Source organism: Scyliorhinus canicula, chromosome 12, assembly GCF_902713615.1.
Source record: "Scyliorhinus canicula chromosome 12, sScyCan1.1, whole genome shotgun sequence".
NCBI classification, from domain to species: Eukaryota; Metazoa; Chordata; class Chondrichthyes; order Carcharhiniformes; family Scyliorhinidae; genus Scyliorhinus; species Scyliorhinus canicula.
In genome coordinates this window covers 27,648,666-27,673,308 of record NC_052157.1, presented here as the reverse complement: position 1 = coordinate 27,673,308, position 24,643 = coordinate 27,648,666, and the positions used below count along the sequence as shown (strand labels likewise).

Genomic DNA, 24,643 nt, shown 5'->3' with positions numbered 1-24,643 from the left:
AGTAGGCTTCAATGAAGTTACTGTGAAAAGTGCCTAGTCGCCACATTACGGCGCCTGTCCGGGGAGGCTGGTACGGGAATCGATCCGTGCTGCTGGCCTGCCTTGGTCTGCTTTAAAAGCCAGCGATTTAGCTGAGTGAGCTAAACCAGCCCTTGGGAGATACCATCACAATGAGAGATACAGTGAGAGAACCATCACATTGGGAGATACCATCGCACTGAGAGATACAGTGAGAGATACCATCGCAGTGAGAGATACCATCGCAGTGAGAGGTACCATCACACTGGGAGATACCATCGCAATGAGAGATACAGTGAGAGATACCATCACCGTGAGAGATACAGTGAGAGATACCATCACCGTGAGAGATACCATCACGCTGGGAGATACCATCGTAGTGAGAGATACAGTGAGAGATACCATCACAGTGAGAGATACCATCACAGTGAGAGGTACCATCACACTGGGAGATACCATCACAGTGAGAGGTACCATCACACTGGGAGATACCATCGCTGTGAGAGATACCATCACACTGGGAGATACCATCATGGTGAGAGATAGTGAGAGATACCATCAGGGTGAGAGACACCATCACAGTGAGAGATACCATCACACTGGGAGATACCATCACAGTGAGAGGTACCATCACACTGGGAGATACCATCGTTGTGAGAGATACCATCACACTGGGAGATACCATCATGGTGAGAGATAGTGAGAGATACCATCAGAGTGAGAGACACCATCACAATGAGAGATACCATCACAGTGAGAGATAGTGAGAGAGACAGTGTGAGATACAGTGAGAGATACCATCAGATTGATAGATACGAGCAGAGTGAGAGATGCAGTGAGAGAGACAGTGAGAGGTCCCATCACAGTGAGAGATGCCATCACAGTGAGATATACAGTGAGATATACGATCAGAATGAGAGATAGAGTGAGAGATACCATCACACTGGGAGACACCATCGCAGTGAGAGATACGGTGATAGATACCATCATAGTGAGAGATACAGTGAGAGACACAGTGAGGGATACCATCGCAGTGAGATATACAGTGAGATATACGATCAGAGTGAGAGACACAGTGAGAGATACCATCACACTGGGAGATACCATCGCAGTGAGAGGTACAGTGAGAGATACCATCACAGCGAGAGATACCATCACACTGGGAGATACCATCAGAGTGAAAGATACCATGACAGTGAGAGATACGATCAGAGTGAGAGATACCATCACACTGGGATATACCATCGCAGTGAGAGATACAGTGAGAGATACCATCGCAGTGAGAGATACCATCGCAGTGAGAGATACAGTGAGAGACACAGTGAGAGATACCATCATACTGGGAGATACCATCGCAGTGAGAGATACAGTGAGAGATTCCATCACAGTGAGAGATACCATCACACTGAGAGATACCATCACAGCGAGAGATACCATCACACTGGGAGATACCATCGCAGTGAGAGATACAGTGAGAGATACCATCACAATGAGAGATACCATCACAGTGAGAGATATAGTGAGAGACACAGTGAGAGATACCATCACAATGGGAGATACCATCGCAGTGAGAGATACAGTGAGAGACACAGTGAGAGATACCATCACAGTGAGAGATACCATCACACTGAGAGATACCATCGCAGTGAGAGGTACAGTGAGAGATACCATCACAGTGAGAGATACCATCACAGTGAGAGATACCATCGCAGTGAGAGATACAGTGAGAGACACAGTGAGAGATACCATCACAGTGAGAGATACCATCACAGTGAGAGATACCATCGCAGTGAGAGATACAGTGAGAGACACAGCGAGAGATACCATCACACTGGGAGATACCATCGCAGTGAGAGATACAGTGAGAGATACCATCACAATGAGAGATACCATCACAGTGAGAGATATAGTGAGAGACACAGTGAGAGATACCATCACAATGAGAGATACCATCGCAGTGAGAGATACAGTGAGAGACACAGTGAGAGATACCATCACACTGGGAGATACCATCGCAGTGAGAGATACAGTGAGAGATACCATCACAGTGAGAGATACAGTGAGAGACACAGTGAGAGACACAATCACAGTGAGAGATACAATAACACTGGGAGATACCATCAGAGTGAAAGATACCATCACAGTGAGAGGTACAGTGAGAGATACCATCACAGTGAGAGATACAGTGAGAGACACAGTGAGAGATACCATCATACTGGGAGATACCATCGCAGTGAGAGATACAGTGAGAGATTCCATCACAGTGAGAGATACCATCACACTGAGAGATACCATCACAGCGAGAGATACCATCACACTGGGAGATACCATCGCAGTGAGAGATACAGTGAGAGATACCATCACAATGAGAGATACCATCACAGTGAGAGATATAGTGAGAGACACAGTGAGAGATACCATCACAATGGGAGATACCATCGCAGTGAGAGATACAGTGAGAGATACCATCACAGTGAGAGATACAGTGAGAGACACAGTGAGAGATACCATCACACTGAGAGATACCATCGCAGTGAGAGGTACAGTGAGAGATACCATCACAGTGAGAGATACCATCACAGTGAGAGATACCATCGCAGCGAGAGATACCATCACAGTGAGAGATACAGTGAGAGATACCATCACAGTGAGAGATACAGTGAGAGACACAGTGAGAGATACCATCACACTGGGAGATACCATCGCAGTGAGAGATACAGTGAGAGATACCATCACAGTGAAAGATACAGTGAGAGATACCATCACAGTGAGAGATACAGTGAGAGACACAGTGAGAGATACCATCACACTGGGAGATACCATCGCAGTGAGAGATATCATCACACTGAGAGATACCATCACAGCGAGAGATATCATCACACTGGGAGGTACCATCGCAGTGAGAGATACAGTGAGAGATACCATCACATTGAGAGATACCATCACGCTGGGAGATACCATCGCAGTAAGAGATACAGTGAGAGATACCATCACAGTGAGAGATACCATCACACTGGGAGATACCATCGCAGTGAGAGATACCATCACACTGGGAGATACCATCGCAGTGAGAGATACAGTGAGAGATACCATCACAGTGAGAGATAGTGAGAGACACAGTGAGAGATCCCATCACACTGGGAGATACCATCGCAGTGAGAGATACCATTACACTGAGAGATACCATCACAGCGAGAGATACCATCACACTGGGAGATACCATCGCAGTGAGAGGTACAGTGGGAGATACCATCACACTGAGAGATACCATGACGCTGGCAGATACCATCGCAGTGAGAGGTACAGTGGGAGATACCATCACAGTGATAGATACCATCACACTGGGAGTTACCATCGCAGTGAGAGATACCATCACACTGGGAGATACCATCGCAGTGAGAGATACCATCACATTGGGAGATACCATCAGGGTGAGAGATAGTGAGAGATACCATCAGAGTGAGAGATACTATCAGAGTGAGAGATCCCATCACAGTGAGAGATACCATCACAGTGAGAGATACAGTGAGAGATACGATCAGAGTGAGGGATGCAGTGAGAGAGACAGTGAGAGATCCCATCACAGTGAGAGATACCATCACAGTGAGAGATACAGTGAGAGATACCATCACAGTGAGAGATACCATCGCAGTGAGAGACAAAGTGAGAGAGATCATCACAGTGAGAGATACCATCACAATGAGCGATACAGTGAGATATACAGTGAGAGATACCATCACAGTGAGAGATAGCAGCACAGTGAGAGACAAAGTGAGAGAGATCATCACACTGAGAAATACCATCACAGTGAGAGAGACCATCACAGTGAGAGATACAGTGAGAGATACCATCACAGTGAGAGATACAGTGAGGGACACAGTGAGAGATAATGAAAATGAAAATGAAAATCGCTTATTGTCACGAGTAGGCTTCAATGAAGTTACTGTGAAAAGTCCCTAGTCGCCACATTACGGCGCCTGTCCGGGGAGGCTGGTACGGGAATCGAACCGTGCTGCTGGCCTGCCTTGGTCTGCTTTAAAAGCCAGCGATTTAGCTGAGTGAGCTAAACCAGCCCTTGGGAGATACCATCGCAATGAGAGATACAGTGAGAGAACCATCACACTGGGAGATACCATCGCAATGAGAGATACAGTGAGAGATACCATCGCAGTGAGAGATACCATCGCAGTGAGAGATACAGTGAGAGACACAGTGAGAGATACCATCACACTGGGAGATACCATCGCAATGAGAGATACAGTGAGAGATACCATCGCAGTGAGAGATACAGTGAGAGATACAGTGAGAGATACCATCACAGTGAGAGATACCATCACAGTGAGAGATACACTGAGAGATACCATCACAGTGAGAGATACAGTGAGAGATACCATCACAGTGAGAGATACCATCATAGTGAGAGGTACAGTGAGAGACACAGTGAGAGATACCATCATAGTGAGAGGTACCATCACACTGAGAGATACCATCACAGCGAGAGATACCATCACACTGGGAGATACCATCGCAATGAGAGATACAGTGAGAGATACCATCACCGTGAGAGATACCATCACACTGGGAGATACCATCGTAGTGAGAGATACAGTGAGAGATACCATCACAGTGAGAGATACCATCACACTGGGAGATACCATCGCTGTGAGAGATACCATCACACTGGGATATACCATCATGGTGAGAGATAGTGAGAGATACCATCAGAGTGAGAGATACCATCACAATGAGAGAGTGAGAGAGACAGTGTGAGATACAGTGAGAGATACCATCAGATTGAAAGATACGATCAGAGTGAGAGATGCAGTGAGAGAGACAGTGAGAGATCCCATCACAGTGAGAGATGCCATCACAGTGAGAGATACAGTGAGATATACGATCAGAGTGAGAGATACAGTGAGAGATACCATCACACTGGGAGATACCATCGCAGTGAGAGGTACAGTGAGAGATACCATCACAGTGAGAGATACCATCACAGTGAGAGATACCATCGCAGCGAGAGATACCATCACAGTGAGAGATACAGTGAGAGATACCATCACAGTGAGAGATACAGTGAGAGACACAGTGAGAGATACCATCACACTGGGAGATACCATCGCAGTGAGAGATACAGTGAGAGATACCATCACAGTGAAAGATACAGTGAGAGATACCATCACAGTGAGAGATACAGTGAGAGACACAGTGAGAGATACCATCACACTGGGAGATACCATCGCAGTGAGAGATATCATCACACTGAGAGATACCATCACAGCGAGAGATATCATCACACTGGGAGGTACCATCGCAGTGAGAGATACAGTGAGAGATACCATCACATTGAGAGATACCATCACGCTGGGAGATACCATCGCAGTAAGAGATACAGTGAGAGATACCATCACAGTGAGAGATACCATCACACTGGGAGATACCATCGCAGTGAGAGATACCATCACACTGGGAGATACCATCGCAGTGAGAGATACAGTGAGAGATACCATCACAGTGAGAGATAGTGAGAGACACAGTGAGAGATCCCATCACACTGGGAGATACCATCGCAGTGAGAGATACCATTACACTGAGAGATACCATCACAGCGAGAGATACCATCACACTGGGAGATACCATCGCAGTGAGAGGTACAGTGGGAGATACCATCACACTGAGAGATACCATGACGCTGGCAGATACCATCGCAGTGAGAGGTACAGTGGGAGATACCATCACAGTGATAGATACCATCACACTGGGAGTTACCATCGCAGTGAGAGATACCATCACACTGGGAGATACCATCGCAGTGAGAGATACCATCACATTGGGAGATACCATCAGGGTGAGAGATAGTGAGAGATACCATCAGAGTGAGAGATACTATCAGAGTGAGAGATCCCATCACAGTGAGAGATACCATCACAGTGAGAGATACAGTGAGAGATACGATCAGAGTGAGGGATGCAGTGAGAGAGACAGTGAGAGATCCCATCACAGTGAGAGATACCATCACAGTGAGAGATACAGTGAGAGATACCATCACAGTGAGAGATACCATCGCAGTGAGAGACAAAGTGAGAGAGATCATCACAGTGAGAGATACCATCACAATGAGCGATACAGTGAGATATACAGTGAGAGATACCATCACAGTGAGAGATAGCAGCACAGTGAGAGACAAAGTGAGAGAGATCATCACACTGAGAAATACCATCACAGTGAGAGAGACCATCACAGTGAGAGATACAGTGAGAGATACCATCACAGTGAGAGATACAGTGAGGGACACAGTGAGAGATAATGAAAATGAAAATGAAAATCGCTTATTGTCACGAGTAGGCTTCAATGAAGTTACTGTGAAAAGTCCCTAGTCGCCACATTACGGCGCCTGTCCGGGGAGGCTGGTACGGGAATCGAACCGTGCTGCTGGCCTGCCTTGGTCTGCTTTAAAAGCCAGCGATTTAGCTGAGTGAGCTAAACCAGCCCTTGGGAGATACCATCGCAATGAGAGATACAGTGAGAGAACCATCACACTGGGAGATACCATCGCAATGAGAGATACAGTGAGAGATACCATCGCAGTGAGAGATACCATCGCAGTGAGAGATACAGTGAGAGACACAGTGAGAGATACCATCACACTGGGAGATACCATCGCAATGAGAGATACAGTGAGAGATACCATCGCAGTGAGAGATACAGTGAGAGATACAGTGAGAGATACCATCACAGTGAGAGATACCATCACAGTGAGAGATACACTGAGAGATACCATCACAGTGAGAGATACAGTGAGAGATACCATCACAGTGAGAGATACCATCATAGTGAGAGGTACAGTGAGAGACACAGTGAGAGATACCATCATAGTGAGAGGTACCATCACACTGAGAGATACCATCACAGCGAGAGATACCATCACACTGGGAGATACCATCGCAATGAGAGATACAGTGAGAGATACCATCACCGTGAGAGATACCATCACACTGGGAGATACCATCGTAGTGAGAGATACAGTGAGAGATACCATCACAGTGAGAGATACCATCACACTGGGAGATACCATCGCTGTGAGAGATACCATCACACTGGGATATACCATCATGGTGAGAGATAGTGAGAGATACCATCAGAGTGAGAGATACCATCACAATGAGAGAGTGAGAGAGACAGTGTGAGATACAGTGAGAGATACCATCAGATTGATAGATACGATCAGAGTGAGAGATGCAGTGAGAGAGACAGTGAGAGATCCCATCACAGTGAGAGATGCCATCACAGTGAGAGATACAGTGAGATATACGATCAGAGTGAGAGATACAGTGAGAGATACCATCACACTGGGAGATACCATCGCAGTGAGAGATACAGTGAGAGATACCATCACAGCGAGAGATACCATCACAGCGAGAGATACCGTCACAGCGAGAGATACCATCACAGTGAGAGATACCATCACAGTGAGAGATGAAGTGAGAGATAACATCACAGTGAGAGATACCATCACAATGAGAGATACACTGAGAGATACCATCACAGTGAGAGATACAGTGAGAGATACCCTCACAGTGAGAGATACGGTGAGAGACACAGTGAGAGATACCATCACACTGGGAGATACCATCGCAGTGAGAGATACAGTGAGAGATACCATCACAGTGAGAGATACAGTGAGAGACACAGTGAGAGATACCATCACACTGGGAGATACCATCGCAGTGAGAGATATCATCACACTGAGAGATACCATCACAGCGAGAGATATCATCACACTGGGAGGTACCATCGCAGTGAGAGATACAGTGAGAGATACCATCACATTGAGAGATACCATCACGCTGGGAGATACCATCGCAGTAAGAGATACAGTGAGAGATACCATCACAGTGAGAGATACCATCACACTGGGAGATACCATCGCAGTGAGAGATACCATCACACTGGGAGATACCATCGCAGTGAGAGATACAGTGAGAGATACCATCACAGTGAGAGATACAGTGAGAGACACAGTGAGAGATCCCATCACACTGGGAGATACCATCGCAGTGAGAGATACCATCACACTGAGAGATACCATCACAGCGAGAGATACCATCACACTGGGAGATACCATCGCAGTGAGAGGTACAGTGGGAGATACCATCACAGTGATAGATACCATCACACTGGGAGTTACCATCGCAGTGAGAGATACCATCACACTGAGAGATACCATCACAGCGAGAGATACCATCACACTGGGAGATACCATCGCAGTGAGAGATACAGTGAGAGATACCATCACAGTGAGAGAAACCATGACGCTGGCAGATACCATCGCAGTGAGAGGTACAGTGGGAGATACCATCACAGTGATAGATACCATCACACTGGGAGTTACCATCGCAGTGAGAGATACCATCACACTGGGAGATACCATCGCAGTGAGAGATACCATCACATTGGGAGATACCATCAGGGTGAGAGATAGTGAGAGATACCATCAGAGTGAGAGATACTATCAGAGTGAGAGATCCCATCACAGTGAGAGATACCATCACAGTGAGAGATACAGTGAGAGATACGATCAGAGTGAGGGATGCAGTGAGAGAGACAGTGAGAGATCCCATCACAGTGAGAGATACCATCACAGTGAGCGATACAGTGAGAGATACGATCAGAGTGAGAGATACAGTGAGAGATACCATCAAAGTGAGAGATACAGTGAGAGACACACCGGGAGATACCATCGCAGTGAGAGATACAGTGAGAGATACCATCATAGTGAGAGATACAGTGAGAGACACAGTGAGAGATACCATCGCAGTGAGAGATACCATCACACTGAGAGTTTCCATCACAGCGAGAGATGCCATCACACTGGGAGATACCATCGCAGTGCGAGATACCATCACAGCGAGAGATACCATCGCAGTGAGAGATACCATCACAGTGAGAGATACAATCAGAGTGAGAGATACCATCACACTGGGAGATACCATCGCAGTGAGAGATACCATCACAGTGAGAGATACCATCACAGTGAGAGATACCATCACACTGAGAGATACCTTCACACTGGGAGATACCATCACAGTGAGAGATACCATCACAGTGAGAGATACTGTAAGAGATACGATCAGAGTGAGAGATACCATCACAGTGAGAGATACAGTGAGAGATACCATCACAGTGAGAGATCCCATCACAGTGAGAGATACAGTGAGAGATACCATCAGAGTGAGAGAGACAGTGAGAGATCCCATCACAGTGAGAGATACGATCAGAGTGAGAAATACCATCACACTGAGAGATACCATCACACTGAGAGATACCAACACACTGAGAGATACCGTCACACTGAGAGATACAGTGAGTGACACCATCGACAGCCCATTCACTGGCTCCATGTAGCCCAGTCTCAGGCGTAGTGTGAGCAGCGCATTGTAGGCAAGGGGAGGGAGAAGGTGAAGATGTATCCTCCCTGGTGCCTCATTAGACTGGGTAAAACGCGGGGTAGCTGACATGAAATTGTATTCCCATCACACACACACACAGATACACACACAGCAATCCGAGCTGGCTGGTGTGGAAGGCTATGAAATGATGTCCTGACCGCTGAATGGAGGCGGAAGGGAGAGAGAAGCGGGCTGTTGTGTTGCTGCCAATGAGAGAGCGGTGGTGGCGGGACTCCGGGCCAGCATGACAAAAGGACAGATGGAAGAATGGAAGCTGGTAGGTGTGGGTCTTGCTGCTTTAATTCTCTCTCTCTCTCTGAGTGTAACAGAGCAGGAAGCTCATTCACCTTAACAGCGGTACAAACCCTCTGAAAGATTTAAAAAACAGACTAGGAAGGTAAGTGTTTACGATTGAAAGGATTTCCTAAAGTAACCCCCTCCCCCCCAATTCCCTAATTTAGGAGTTTGGGATTGGCCACCGAGCAGGAGGGTTTTGTACTGTTGCATAGAGTTGTTCTATCGGCTGAACTCCTGTGTCTCCCCCCCCCCCCCCCAGGTAATACAAGACTTCAATATCCAGGTGGCTCTCTTCAGGGAATTGGTCATTTCCATCGGCAATGGTTCCAGTGACTCTCCGGCCGTCCGCAAGGAGATCAAAACTGCCAGGTCCACCTGCAAAGACCTGGCCAAAGAATGCGAGCGGGTCTGTTCTCCTCTCTACAGGTAAGTGCAGCCTGTGCTTCTGTCCTTCACCCAGCCCCTGTTAGTGCAGCGCCCCGGGCTCAGCTACAGCCAGAATTGTCGCAATTTGCAGGGAATTGCAAACCTGCTTCATTGGCCCGACTTGACCATTCCAACAGTGCAGGGTCCAATATAACCCGATTGAAGCCACTGACTTAATCCAATCCCCGCCTGACCCATAAATCTGGTGCTGTTAAAAAAAACACAACTCTGGATTCTGAGTCGATGAGAGAAGACTGGGTTCCATGAGTTAGGGAATACAGACCCCCATCATTTTAGTTCAAGGTTTGGGGCCTCACGGTAGCAAGGGGGCCTCACGGTAGCATGGTGGTTAGCATCAATGCTTCACAGCTCCAGGGTCCCAGGTTCGATTCCCGGCTGGGTCACTGTCTGTGTGGAGTCTGCACGTTCTCCCCGTGTGTGCGTGGGTTTCCTCCGGGTGCTCCGGTTTCCTCCCACAGTCCAAAGATGTGCGGGTTAGGTGGATTGGCCATGCTAAATTGCCCGTAGTGTAAGGTTAATGGGGGGATTGTTGGGTTACGGGTATGCGGGTTACGTGGGTTTAAGTGGGGTGATCATTGCTCGGCACAACATCGAGGGCCGAAGGGCCTGTTCTGTGCTGTACTGTTCTATGTTCTATGTTTAGATTCAGGTAAAGACTCATTTTGGGCTTGAGGATGGCATGGTGGCCTCGCAGCGCCAGGGACCCGGGTTCGATTCTGAGCTCGGATGACAGTGTGGAGGCTGTACGTTCTCCCCATCTCTACATGGGTTTCCTCCGGGTGCTCCGGTTTCCTCCCACAGTCCAAAGATGTGTGGGTTAGGTGGACTGGCCACGCTAAATTAGTGTCCAAAAGATGTGCAGGTTTGGTGGGGTTACAGGGACAGGGCAAGGGAGTGGGCCTAGATGAGTTCTCTTGCAGAGGATTGATACAGACTGGATGGGTCAAATGGCCTCCTCCTGCACGAGAAGGGATTCTATGGACTCCAGATGTGAACTCTGTTCCTCTCTGCACACACAGCTGCTGCCAGATGTGCTGAGATTTTCTGATCGATTGATTGATATTTATTGTTACATGTACCGAAGTACAGTGAAAATTATTTTTCTGCGGCTAAGGGAATATACACAGTACATACATAGTAGACAAAAGAATAATTGACAGAGTACATTGACAGTGGTGCATCAACAAATAGTGATTGGTTACAGTGCCAAACAACGGGTAAACAAGGGCAGCATAGGGCGTTGTGAATAGAGTTCTTGCAGGGAACAGATAAGTCCGAGGGGGAGTTGTTGTGTAGTCTTGTAACTGTGGGGAAGAAGCTGTTCCTATGTCTGGATGTGCGGGTCTTCAGACTTCTGTACCTTCTGCCTGATGGAAGGGTCTGGAAGAAGACAATGCCTGGGTGGGAGGGGTCTCTGACAATGCTGTCTGCCTTCCTGAGGCAGCGAGAGGTGTAGACAGAATTAATGGGGGGGGGGGGGGGGGGGGGGGGGGGCGTGGCAAGCTTGTTGATGGAAAGCTGGCCTTTTCTGTCTTTATTTCAGATCGCTGGCACCCACAATATTTTGTTTTTATTTAAGGGTTCAGATGGGCCACCAGGTTCTTGTTGGCTGAAGTTTTCTCTGCTGTGAGAAACTGTTTTGCCCGTGGGTTTACTTGTGCTGTTGGGAGGAGTTTAACTAATTCGGCAGGGGGAGGGAATGTGGACTGTTAACAGAATAGGGACATAGTGTATCACAGAAAAACAATCAAGTCAGAGGGAATACAGTGGTATTAAGTTCCAGGAGAATAAGACACGGCCTCTACTTTAATGCCCAGAGTATTACCGGTAAAACTAATTAGTTAAGGGTGAGGGTTGACACGTGGAATTATGATATAGTAACCATCACGGAGACATGGTTGAGGGAGGGGCCGGATTGGCATCTTAACATCCCAGGATACAGAATCTTCAGGAGGGACAGGGGAGGGGGCAAAAGTGGGGGAAGCATTGCACTATTAGTTAAGGAGTCAATTACTGCAGTAAAGAGAGATTATATCTTGGGGGTGGCGTTAAATGAAGCTTTGTAAGGGCAGCCCAGTGATGCAGTGGTTAGCACTGCTGGCTCCCACGCTGAGGACCCGGGTTTAATCCCAGCCCTGGGTCACTGTCCATATGGAGTGTGATGAATGGTATCGGTATGAATGCTGTAACTGTACCTTGCCTTTAATACATTGGCCCTTTAAGACCGGGCTTGGAACCCTGGGGGACTCCGCCTCTGGCTCCGCCACCAGGAAACGGTATATAAGGTGATGCTCACTGGGCAGCATGCTGTGAGCACACTTCTCGGCAGCTGTCCGGTTCTCTGGTAATTAAAGCCTTTGAATTACCGATCTTCTCTCCTGAGTCGTAATTGAGGGTATCTCATGGAGTTTGTACCTTCTCCCCGTGTCTGTGTGGGTCTCACCCCCACAATCCAAAGATGTACAGTGTAGGTGAATTGGCCACGCTAAATTATCCCTTAATTGGAAAAAAAAAGATTTGGGTACTCTAAATTTTTTTTTAAATGAAGCTTTGTGGGTAGAGCTTAGGAATAAAAAAGGGACAGCCACATTGCTAGGTGTTTATTATAGACCCCCAGATAGTCAATGGGAAATTGCGGAGCAAATATGTGTGCAATTTGCAGAAGTGTATAGGGTAATAATAATAGGGTAATTATAGTGGGTAATTTCAACTTTTCCAACATTAACTGGGATAGTCATTGTGTTAAGGGCTTAGATGGAACAGAGTTCATGAAATGTATGCAAGCGACCTTTTTAGTTCAACACGTGGAGAGTCCAACAAGGGATGAAGCTGGTCAGGTGGTTGATGTGATGGTGGGGGAACATTTTAGTGATAGCAACCCACAACAACAACATGGTGCAAAGAACAAATTAAGTTTGTCATGGACAAGGAAATAGACAAATTGCAGAAAAAGGTCTTGGATTGGGGCGATCAGATTTTAGTAAAATAAGATTAGATCTGGCCAAGGTAGATTGGAACAAGTTACTGATGGGGAGATCTACAGAAGAACAGTGGGGAGTGTTCAAAGAGGAAATGGGGAGGTTACAGGTCCAACATGTTCCCGCTAGGGCAGGGGTGGGCAAACTTTTCCGTGCAAGGGCCACATTCAGAAATTCACAATTTTAAAGGGCCACATAGTATATTAAGTAAAATAATTACTTCACCCGGTTATGATTCTGGGCGCCTCATATAGAACATAGAACATAGAACAGCACAGAACAGGCCCTTCGGCCCTCGATGTTGTGCCGAGCAATGATCACCCTACTCAAGTCAACGTATCCACCCTATACCAGTAAGTAACCCAACAGCCCCCCCCCCCCCCCCCCCCCCCCCCCCCCCCCCCCCCCCCCCCCACCCCCCCCCCCCCCCATTAACCTTAAAAGAATTTTTTTTTTTTAATGACTTGGTGGGCCGCATAAAGACCTTTGGCGGGCCGCATGCGGCCCGTGGGCCGTAGTTTGCCCACCCCTGCTCTAGGGTAATGGGAAGGAGTAACAAGCCCAGGGAACCATGGATGACCAGAGATATTCAGAATACACTGAGACAGGAGAGAGAGGCGTTTAATAAGTTCAAGGGGAGCAAATCAACAGAGGCATTAGTGCAGTACAGAAAGTGCAGGATGAAGCTTAAGAAAGCAACTAGGAGAGCAAAGCGGGGATATGAGAAATCTCTAGCTGGTAAAAGTAGGGAAAATCCCAAAATATTCTATAAGCATATCAATGGGAAGAGGATAACTCGGGGAAAAAGTAAGGCCCATTAGGGACCAAGGGAGAATCTGTGGGTGGAGCCAGAGGACAATAGTAGGGTGTGAAATTAATATTTCACATCTGTCTGAGGAGGGAGATATGGAACTCAGAGAGAGAGACTGTGAGGTTATTGAGCAAGTTGTCACAGGGAGGAACAAGGTATTGGAGGTGCTGACATGTTTACAAATGGAGAAAACTCCAGGTCCAGATGAATTGTGTCCCAGGTTGCTGTGGGAGGTGAGGGAGGAGGTTGCAGGTGCCCTGATCCAAATTCTTCATTCTTCTCTGGCCACGGGAGAGGTGCCAGAGGCCTGGAGAGCTGTGAACATAGAACATAGAACATAGAACAGTACAGCACAGAACAGGCCCTTCGGCCCTCAATGTTGTGCCGAGCCATGATCACCCTACTCAAACCCACGTATCCACCCTATACCCGTAACCCAACAACCCGCCCCCCCGTAACCTTACTTTTATTAGGACACTACGGGCAATTTAGCATGGCCAATCCACCTAACCCGCACATCTTTGGACTGTGGGAGGAAACCGGAGTACCCGGAGGAAACCCACGCACACAGGGGGAGGACGTGCAGACTCCACACAGACAGTGACCCAGCCGGGAATCGAACCTGGGACCCTGGAGCTGTGAAGCATTTATGATAACCACCATGCTACCCTGCTGCCCCCGTGGTCCTACTATTTAAGAAAGGCTGTAAGAAAGACTCACCTGATGAAGGAGCTGCGCTCCGAAAGCTAGTGATTCCAAACAAACCTGTTGGACTTTAATCTGGTGTTGTAAGACTTCTTAATGTGCCCACCACAGACCAACACTGGCATCTCCACATCATGGCTGTAGGGACAAGCCAGGGAACTATATGCTAGTGAGTCTCACGTCAGTGGTGGGGAAACTAATGGAGAAGATTCTGAAGGAGAGAATCTATCTCAAGTTGGAGAGGCAAGGTTTGATCTGGAATAGTCAGCATGGCTTTGTCAGAGGGAGGTCATGCCTAACAAGTTGAATTTTTGAGCATGTGACTAAATGTGTAGTTGAGGGTAGTGGAATTGATGTAGTTTACATGGATTTCAGCAAAGCCTTTGACAAGGTCCCACATTGGAGACTTCTTAAGAAGGCAAATGCACATGAAACACCAGGTGATTTGATAAGGTGGATTCATAATTGGTTTAGCGGCAGGAGTCAAAGGGTAATGATAGACGACTGCTTTAGGGTCTGGAAGCCAGGGACCAGTGACATACCACAGGGATCCATGCTAGGGCCCCTATTGTTTGTCATTTCTGTAATTGACATAGATGACTATGTGGGGGGTAGGATCAGTAAGTTTGAGGGTGACACAAAGATTGGCCAGGTGATTAACAGTGAGGTTGAGTGTCTTGGGTTACAGGAAGATACTGATGGGATGGTAAAATGGACGGGTAAGTGGCAGATGGAACTTAACCCCGAAAAGTGTGAGGTGATCCACTTTGGAAGGAGTAATTTAACAGAGAAGTATACTATGAAGGTCTGACACTGGGAAGTTCCAAAGTACAAAGGGACCTTGGTGTGTTTGTAAATAGGTCTCTGAAGGCAGAAGGGCAGGTTAATAGGGTGGTGAAAAAGGCATATGGGACACTTGCTTTTCTCAATTGGGGCATAAATTATAAAAGCCAGGAGGTCATGGTGGCGCTGTGTAGAACTTTGGTGAGGCCACAGCTGGAGTACTGTGTGCAATTCTGGTGGCCACATTATGGAAGGATGTGATTGCACTGGAGGGGGTGCAGAGGTGATTCACCAGGATGTTGCCTGGAATGGAACATTTAAGGTATGGAAGCGAGGTTGGATAGACGTGGATTGTTTTCTCTGGGGCAGAGAAGACTGAGCGATGACCTGATTGAGGTGTACAAGATTGAGGGGCATGGACAGGGTGAATAGGGAGCAGCTGTTCCTCTAAGCTGAAGGGTCAGTTACGAGGGGACACAAGTTCAAAGTGAGGGGTGGGAGGGTTAGGGAGATTTGAAGAAAAACCTTTTTACCCAGAGAATGGTGATGGTCTGGAATGCACTGTCTGGGAGGCTTGTAGAGGCGGGATGCCTCACATCCTTTAAAAAGTACACGGATGAGTACTTGGCACATCTTAACATTCAAGGCTATGGGCCAAGTGCTGGCAAGTGGGATTAGGTAGGCAGGTCAGGGCCTTTCATGCGTCGGTGCAGACTCGATGGGCCAAGGCGGCTCTTCTGCACTGTGGTATTCTGTGATTCTGGAGTTCACCTCTTCCCCTTCCATCACTTTACTGATGATAGAGAGTAGGTTGATGGAATGGTAATTGGCTGGGTATGATATGTCTTGCTTTTTATGCACAGGATATACCTGGGCAACTTTTTATAATGGCAGGTAGATGCCAGTGTTGTAGTTGTACTGGAACAGCCTGGCTATGGGCGCAGCAAGTTCTGGAGGACAAGTCTTCAGTACTATTGCCGGAATATTGTCAGAGCCCATAGCCTCTGCCGTATCCAATGCCTTCAGACGCTTCTTAATGTCACATGGAGTGAATCGAATTGGCTGAAGATTAGCACCTGTGATGTTGGGAATCTCTGGGGGAGGCAGAGTTGGATCAATCACTCAGCATTTCTGGCTGAAGATTGTTGCAAATGTATCAGCCTTATCTTTTGTACTGATGTGCTGTGTTCCCCCATTATTGAAGATTAGTGAGTTGCTTAATTGTCCACCACCAATACGGCTGGATGCGGTAAGTCTGCAGAGCTTGGATCTGATCCATCGGTTGTGAGACGCTTAGCTCTGTCTATCACTTGCTGCTCGTGTTGTTTGGTCTGCAATTAGTCCTGTGTTGTACACCTCATTTTGAGGTGTGCCTGCTGCTACTCCTGTCTTGCCCTCCTGCATTCTTCCAAATGATGTTCGGAAAGTTGTGAGAAGCTTGGACTCCGCTTCTAGTGGTATTTTCCGAGAATATCTAATGTAGATAATATTGAGTTCTTTAGTTTTGCTGAACTCTCATCGACTGACACTATTGGATAGACTTCTCTTTTTACAGGTTTTAGTTGTGCGAGATGAACACATTCTTTGGAACCATTTGACATCAGAACTGGCACCATCCCTGAGCACCCACTCGTTGATTTCTTTCCTTATATCATCATTGAATCAATCCCTTTACTTTTCAAAGCTTTCTTGGTGTATTGGTTTTGCTTTTAGGCTTAGTATTAGACAATATGATATTTTTAGCTCTCCCAGTCCTGTAAACGACGTCAGAATTTCTGCTCTGAAGCCTGCTGGCTGACCTTCACTATTTTTTTTTAGGACCCATTTTATAGAACAAAAAGAACAAAGAAAATTACAGCACAGGAACAGGCCCTTCGACCCTCCCAGCCTGCGCCGATCCAGATCCTTTATCTAAATCTGTCTCCTATTTTCCAAGGTCTACTTCCCTCTGTTTCCGCCCGTTCATATACCTGTCTAGATGCCTCTTAAATGATGCTATCGTGCCCACCTCTACCACCTCCGCTGGCAAAGCGTTCCAGGCACCCACCACCCTCTGCGTAAAAAACTTTCCACGCACATCTCCCTTAAACTTTCCCCCTCTCACTTTGAAATCGTGACCCCTTGTAACTGACATCCCCACTCTTGGAAAAAGCTTGTTGCTATCCACCCTGTCCATATCTCATAATTTTGTAGGCCTCAATCAGGTCTCCCCTCAACCTCCGTCTTTCCAATGAAAACAATCCTAACCTACTCAACCTTTCTTCATAGCTAGCCCCCTCCATACCAGGCAACGTCCTGGTGAACCTCCTCTGCACCCTCTCCAAAGCATCTACATCCTTCTGGTGATGTGGCGACCAGAATTGCATGCAGTATTCCAAATGTGGCCTAACCAAAGTCCTATACAACTGTAACATGACCTGCCGACTCTTGTACCGAATACCCCGTCTGATGAAGGCAAGCATGCTGTATGCTTTCTTGACCACACTGTCAACCTGCGTTGCCACCTTCAGGGTACAATGGACCTGAACTCCCAGATCTCTCTGTACATCAATTTTCCCCAGGACCCTTCCATTGACCATATAGTCCGCTCTTGAATTTGATCTTCCAAAATGCATCACCTCGCATTTGCCTGGATTGAACTCCATCTGCCATTTCTCTGCCCAACTCTCCAATCTATCTATATTTTGTTGTATTCTCTGACAGTCCTCCTCGCTATCTGCAACTCCACCAATCTTAGTATCATCTGCAAACTTGCTAATCAGACCACCTATACCTTCCTCCAGGTCATTTATGTAGATCACAAACAACAGTGGTCCAAGCAGGGATCCCTGTGGAACACCACTAGTCACCCTTCTCCATTTTGAGACACTCCCTTCCACCACTACTCTCTGTCTCCTGTTACCCAGCCAGTTCTTTATCCATCTAGCTAGTACACCCTGAACCCCTTACGACTTCACTTTTTCCATCAACCTGCCATGGGAAACCTTATCAAACGCCTTACTAAAGTCCATGTATATGACATCTACAGCCCTTCCCTCATCAATTAACTGTGTCACTTCCTCAAAGAATTCTATTAGGTTTGTAAGGCATGACCTTCCCTGCACAAAACCATGCTGCCTATCACTGATAAGTCTATTTTCTTCCTTACGTGAATAGATCCTATCCCTCAGTATCTTTCCAACAGTTTGCCTACCACTGACGTCAAGCTCACAGGTCTATAATTCCCTGGATTTTCCCTGCTACCCTTCTTAAACAAAGGGACAACATTAGCAATTCTCCAGTCCTCCGGGACCTCACCCATGCTCAAGGATGCTGTAAAGATATCTGTTAAGGCCCCAGCTATTTCGACCCTCGCTTCCCTCAGTAACCTGGGATAGATCCCATCCGGTCCTGGGGACTTGTCCACCTTAATGTCTTTTAGAATATCCAAAATTTCCCCCTTCCGTATGACAACTTGACCTAGAGTATTTAAACATCCATCCCTAGCCTCAACATCCGTCTTGTCCCTCTCCTTTGTGAATACCGATGCAAAGTACTCATTAAGAATCTCACCCATTTCCTCTGAGTCCACGCATAAATTCCCTCTTTTGTCTTTGAGTGGGCCAATCCTTTCTCTAGTTACCCTCTTGCTCCTTACATACGAATAAAAGGCTTTGGGATTTTCCTTAACCCTGTTAGCCAAAGATATTTCATGACCCCTTTTAGCCCTCTTTATTGCGCGTTTGAGATTCGTCCTACTTTCCCGATATTCCTCCAAAGCTTAGTCAGTTTTGAGTTGCCTCGATCTTATGAATCTCTCATTTTCACAGGGACATGATTGTCCTGCACTCTAATCAACCTTTCCTTAAAAGACTCCCACATTTCAAATGTGGAATTACCCTTAAACATTCCCTAGCTTCTGCCGAATTTTGTTATACTCAGCCTTTCCCCAATTTAGCACTCTTCCTTTCGGACCAATCTTGTCCTTGTCCATGAGTATTCTAAAACTTACGGAATTGTGATCGCTATTCTCAAAGTAATCACCAACTGAAACATCAACCACCTGGCCGGGATCATTCCCCAATACCAGGTCCAGTATGGCCCCGTCCCAAGTTGGACTATTTACATACTGCTCTAAAAAACTCTCCTGGATGCTCCTTACAAACTCTGCTCCATCTACACCTCCAACACTACACAAATCCCATTCAATGTTGGGGAAGTTAAAATCTCCCATCACAACCACCCTATTGCTCCGACATTTTTCTATAATCTGTATAGTCTGCATATTTGTACCTCTACTCCATGCTCGCTTTTGGGAGGCCTGTAGTAACAACAATGTTACTGCACCCTTCCTATTTCTTAGCTCCACCCATATTGCCTCAGTGCTCGAATCGTCCATCGTGCCCTCCTTAATCACAGCTGTGCTATCATCTCTGATGAGTAATGCAACTCCTTCCCCCCCTCTACCTCCTTCTCTATCCCTCCTGAAGCATCTATACCCTGGGATATTCAGTTGCCAGTCCTGCCCTTCCCTCAACCAAGTCTCAGTAATACCAATAACATCATATTCCCAGGTGCTGATCCAAGCCCTAAGTTCATCTGCCTTACCTGCTACACTTCTCGCATTAAAACAAATGCACCTCAGACCACCTGTCCCTTTGCGTTCATCAACTTTTCCCTGTCTACTCTTCCCCCTAGTCACATTGAGTTAATTATCTCGTACCTTACTGGTGTTAGTTGCTGCTTCTTTACTGATCTCTAACTTCCTAATCTGGTTCCCATCCCCCTGCCACATTAGTTTAAAACCTCCCCAACAGTGTTAGCAAAAGCACCCCCTAGGACATTGGTTCCAGTCCTGCCCAGGTGTAGACCATCCGGTTTGTAATGGTCCCACCACCCCCAGAACCGGACCAATGTGCCAAAAATCTGAACCCCCCTCCCCCTCCTGCACCATCTCTCAAGCCACGTATTCATTCTGACTATTCTTGAGTTTCTACTCTGACTGTCCCGTGGCACTGGTAGCAATCCTGAGATTACTACCTTTGAGGTCCTACTTTTTAACTTATCTCCTAACTCCCTAAATTCTGATTGTAGGACCTCATCCCTTTTTTAGCCTATATCGTTGGTGCCTATATGCACCACGTCAACTGGCTGTTCACCCTCCCCCTTCAGTATGTCCTGCAGCCGATCGGAGACATCCCTGACCCGAGCACCCGGGAGGCAACATACCATTCGGGAGTCTCGTTTTCTACCACAAAAACGCCTGTCTACTCCCCTTACAATTGAATCCCCTATGACTATAGCCCTGCCAGTCTTTTTCCCGCCCTTCTGTGCAGCAGAGCCAGCCACGGTGCCGTGAGCCTGGCTACTACTGCCTTCCCCGATGAGTCATCTCCCCCAACAGTATCCAAAACGGTATACCTGTTTTGGAGGGAGATGACCGCAGGGGACACCTGTACTGCCTTCCTGCTCTTTCTCTGCCTTTTGGTCACCCATTCCCTATCTCCCTCAGCAATCCTAACCTGAGGCATTTATAATTTTAACATATTAATATTCTAAATAACAGAACGGTACGACACACGCAAAAACCCTAATTTGCACCCGCCCTAACTCCTAACTACCCATATATTAGATTCCCTGCCTTTATTCTCCACTTCCATGCCTCCCCTTCCCCCCCCCCCCCCCATTCCCCCCCCCCTTCTGATGACAGTCAGTTTTCCTTAAAGAGGTCGATGAACGGCTGCCACCTCCGAGCGAATCCCTGTATTGAACCCCTTAATGCAAACTTAATCTTCTCTAGCCTGAGAAACCCTGCTATGTCACTGACCCACACCCCCGACTCTGGGAGCTCAGAGTTCCTCCATCCCAGCAAAAATCCCGGGCCACTGGGGAGGCAAAGGCCAAAACGTCTCCCCTCTGGGCCTCTGGGCTCCTGGATCATCCGACACTCCAAATATTGCCAACTCTGGAGTCGGACCTTCCAGGACCTCTGACATGACATCTGCGAATCCCTGCCAAAATCCCCTCAGCTTCGGACACGCCCAAAACATATGTACATGATTTGTCGGACTTCCCCCGCACCTCCCACACCTGTCCTCCACCTCCTCAAAAAACCTACTCATCCGGGCCACATGACCTTCACTATTCTTTACTGTGGATTAGATTCAATTCCATACATGCTTTTTACTTGCAAGTGAAAAAACTCTGACCTGGAATTATATACCGACTTCAGTAATTACTTTATCTCTGTGCTTTGAAGTAGCTGTTAAACCTCCCAGAACCGTCAGCACTGTTCCTCCTAGTCCATATAGCTTGTGCAGGATGGTTGTTTAACCATGGTTCAGTATAGGTAAAAAAAAAACTGCTGTTCCATTGTCTAATTTAAAGTGTATCCTGTGACCTTCTATCAGGATCTCCGCACTCCAATAGTTTCCACTGACTTCTTTAATCCCACTGACTTCTTTAATCCCACTGAATTCTTTAATCCCACTAAGAAGAGTATCTCACGGTCTTGTGAATCATAGACCCTGTTTCATTTTAAAACTGATTTGTTTTAGTGTTCCAACCATTTATTTGACTCTGACTGAAAATGCCCCATTCTTTTTTCTCCTTTCGTGGGATGTGTGGATTGGCGGCAAAGCCAACATTTGTTGCCCCTCCGTAATTGCTTTTGAACTGAGTGGCTTGCCGCACCATTTCAAAGGGCAGTTAAGAATCATATGAACATATGGGAATGTAGGAACAGGAGTAGGCCATTCAACCCTCAGGCCTGTCCCCCCATCCAATGGGATCATGGTTGATCTGCAGCCTAACTCCATATACCTGCCTTAGGTCCATATCCCTTAGTATATTTGCTCAACAAAAATCTACCGATCTCAGATTTAAGATTAACAACTGATCGAGTTTCAACTGCCGTTTGTGGGAGAGAGTTCCAAACCTCTACCACCCTTTGAGTGAAGAAGTGCTTCCGCACATCTCCCCTGAACAGTGTAGCCCTAATTTTTTAGACTATGCCCCGAGTTTTAGAATCTCTAACCAGAGTCAACCACATTGTTGTGAGTCTGGAGTCTCATGTAGGCCAGACCAGGTAAGGGTGGCAGATTTCCTTCCACAAAAAGGTGGGCGGATGGGTTTTTACAACAATCAACATGGTCCCATGGTCATCGTTATGGAGACTAGATTCTCAATTCCAGATTATTGATTGAATTTAAATAGTACCAGCTGCCTTGGTGGGATTTGAACCCTTGTCCCCCAGAACATTAGCCTGGGCCTCGGGATTACTAGTCTAGTGACACTACCACTATACTACAATCTCCTCTTGCCAATGGCATTCTGCACCTTTGCCACCATTAATTGCTTTTATGCAGCACATCTCTCCTCCTCTCCAGTTTTTACATCTGACAAGTTCAACAATATCTGTTACTTTGGAATTCGGGCTGTCTCTCTTTCTCATTGACTACCGATCTGCTTTGCCTCCTAATCAGAGATGTCTATTTAATTGAATCGCTCTCGCCAGTATCAAGTGTTCTCAAGGTTGCAGTCTCACATTGAAACTCGGGGGTGGGATGGCGGGGGGGGGGGGGGGGGGGGGCAGATGGGAGGTCCCGAGTAGAGGTGTGTTAAGGGGCGCATCTAGTCTACGGGCTGTACCTTGGACAAGCCTAGTCTAGTATACTCCATTATCCTACAACTACAAGTAACATTGTTCAATACAACTTGCTACAAATCATATCAGAAGCAGTATTCAAAGACCATTCTGTACTGATAGACTTTAATACTAATGTTGCATTAAGGTCTTGGAATATAGAAATTTTACAGTAATCAATTGGGCAATGGGCAACAATAGTTCTTCCCAAAGAGGTTAGATAAGTGCGATTTGGTATGTATTTTTGGTCCATGGAAGAGATAAATTTGTATTGATGTAGCACCTGCCACGCCTTGAAGATGTTACAAGCTTCACAGACAATAAAATACTCTTCAGTTGTCGCCACTGAATTGTTTCTCAAGGTCATACAGCAGCAAATGAGACGAATGACGAGATGGTGTATATTGTTGATGTTGAAACGCAAAAACTGCCCAGATTCTTGGTTACTGACAGAGATGAATTAATTTAAGGTGAATGTTGAGATTGCAACAAAGAGGGCTCTTTAAGCCGATTAATATAGGTATAATTCTTGACTGCAACTCAATAAAAAGAAAAAGAGCAGACCAACAGAATCAATAGGACAAACCTGCAGAGTTTTAAAAGAAATCTTGTCCCCCAACAATGTTATATAATCACTCCATTTATTTGATAGCATTGCCAAATCCAACCAACACTTTACCACTGGATTCTCTGCTATATCACTGGGCCCTTGACACATTTAACCAGGTTCCGACCTGCATAAAAGCTACACGAAAAACAATACTGTGGATGCTGGAAATCTGAAATATAAACAGAAGAACGTTGGGAACAGTCTGCAGGCCAGACACAGAATTTAAGTTTCAGGTTGATGGCCTTTCAAATTGAGGAAACTTTCGCTCTCCAGGGGTGCTGCCTGGTCAGCTAGACAATGGTTAGCTTGCACTTTGTAAGAAATATTTCCTACCCTGCTGGTAACATCTCTGCGGTCACGACATGCAAATCACTGGAACAGCAGTAATCTCGACACACGACAGACCTTGCTGCAACCTCCAGGTGAGCCTGTGGAATTCGCTACCACAGAAAGTAGTTGAGGCCAAACATTGTATATTTTGAATGAGTTATATTTGGGGGGGGAACAGACTATTGAGTTGGACGATCAGCCATGAAGAGAATGAATGGCGGAGCAGGCTCGAAGGGCCGAATGGCCTCCTTTTGCTCCTATTTTCTTTGTTTCTATATGTAAATATCCGCTTATCCTGCAACCTCATTGTCAACGACAAACAAGACCTGAAACTGGTGGATTTCCTTTCTGCACTGCCTGCATATGTTAAGGGGCTATGTCGCTTAGATGGCCGGTGTGCGGTTCAGAATAATGCCATTGATTCCCATTCTGGCTGAGGTAGACCTGGGCCCTGCCTGAGAGTGGAAAGCAGTGGCAAAAAACTGACAGGAAAACTGGCTCAGGCAGAAACATAAGCAGACACTGAGCCAAAGACCTGCTTTTGGGCCGGGCACACAGACCGTACATTTATATATTGCTTCCCAGGTTTAC

The 24,643-nt window shown here is 46.8% G+C and overlaps 1 protein-coding gene across 1 annotated transcript in view; it reads left to right on the top strand.

The window, feature by feature from the left end:
• Positions 1 to 9,491: 9,491 nt before the first annotated feature.
• The window catches only part of LOC119975204 (regulator of G-protein signaling 7-binding protein-like), a 52,768-nt gene continuing 37,616 nt past the window's right edge, over positions 9,492 to 24,643 (top strand). The window contains exons 1-2 of the mRNA XM_038814817.1: positions 9,492 to 9,744; positions 10,024 to 10,190. Coding sequence (XP_038670745.1) covers positions 9,712 to 9,744; positions 10,024 to 10,190 — 200 coding nt within the window. The 5' untranslated portion in view covers positions 9,492 to 9,711. The remainder of the gene's footprint in view (positions 9,745 to 10,023; positions 10,191 to 24,643) is intronic.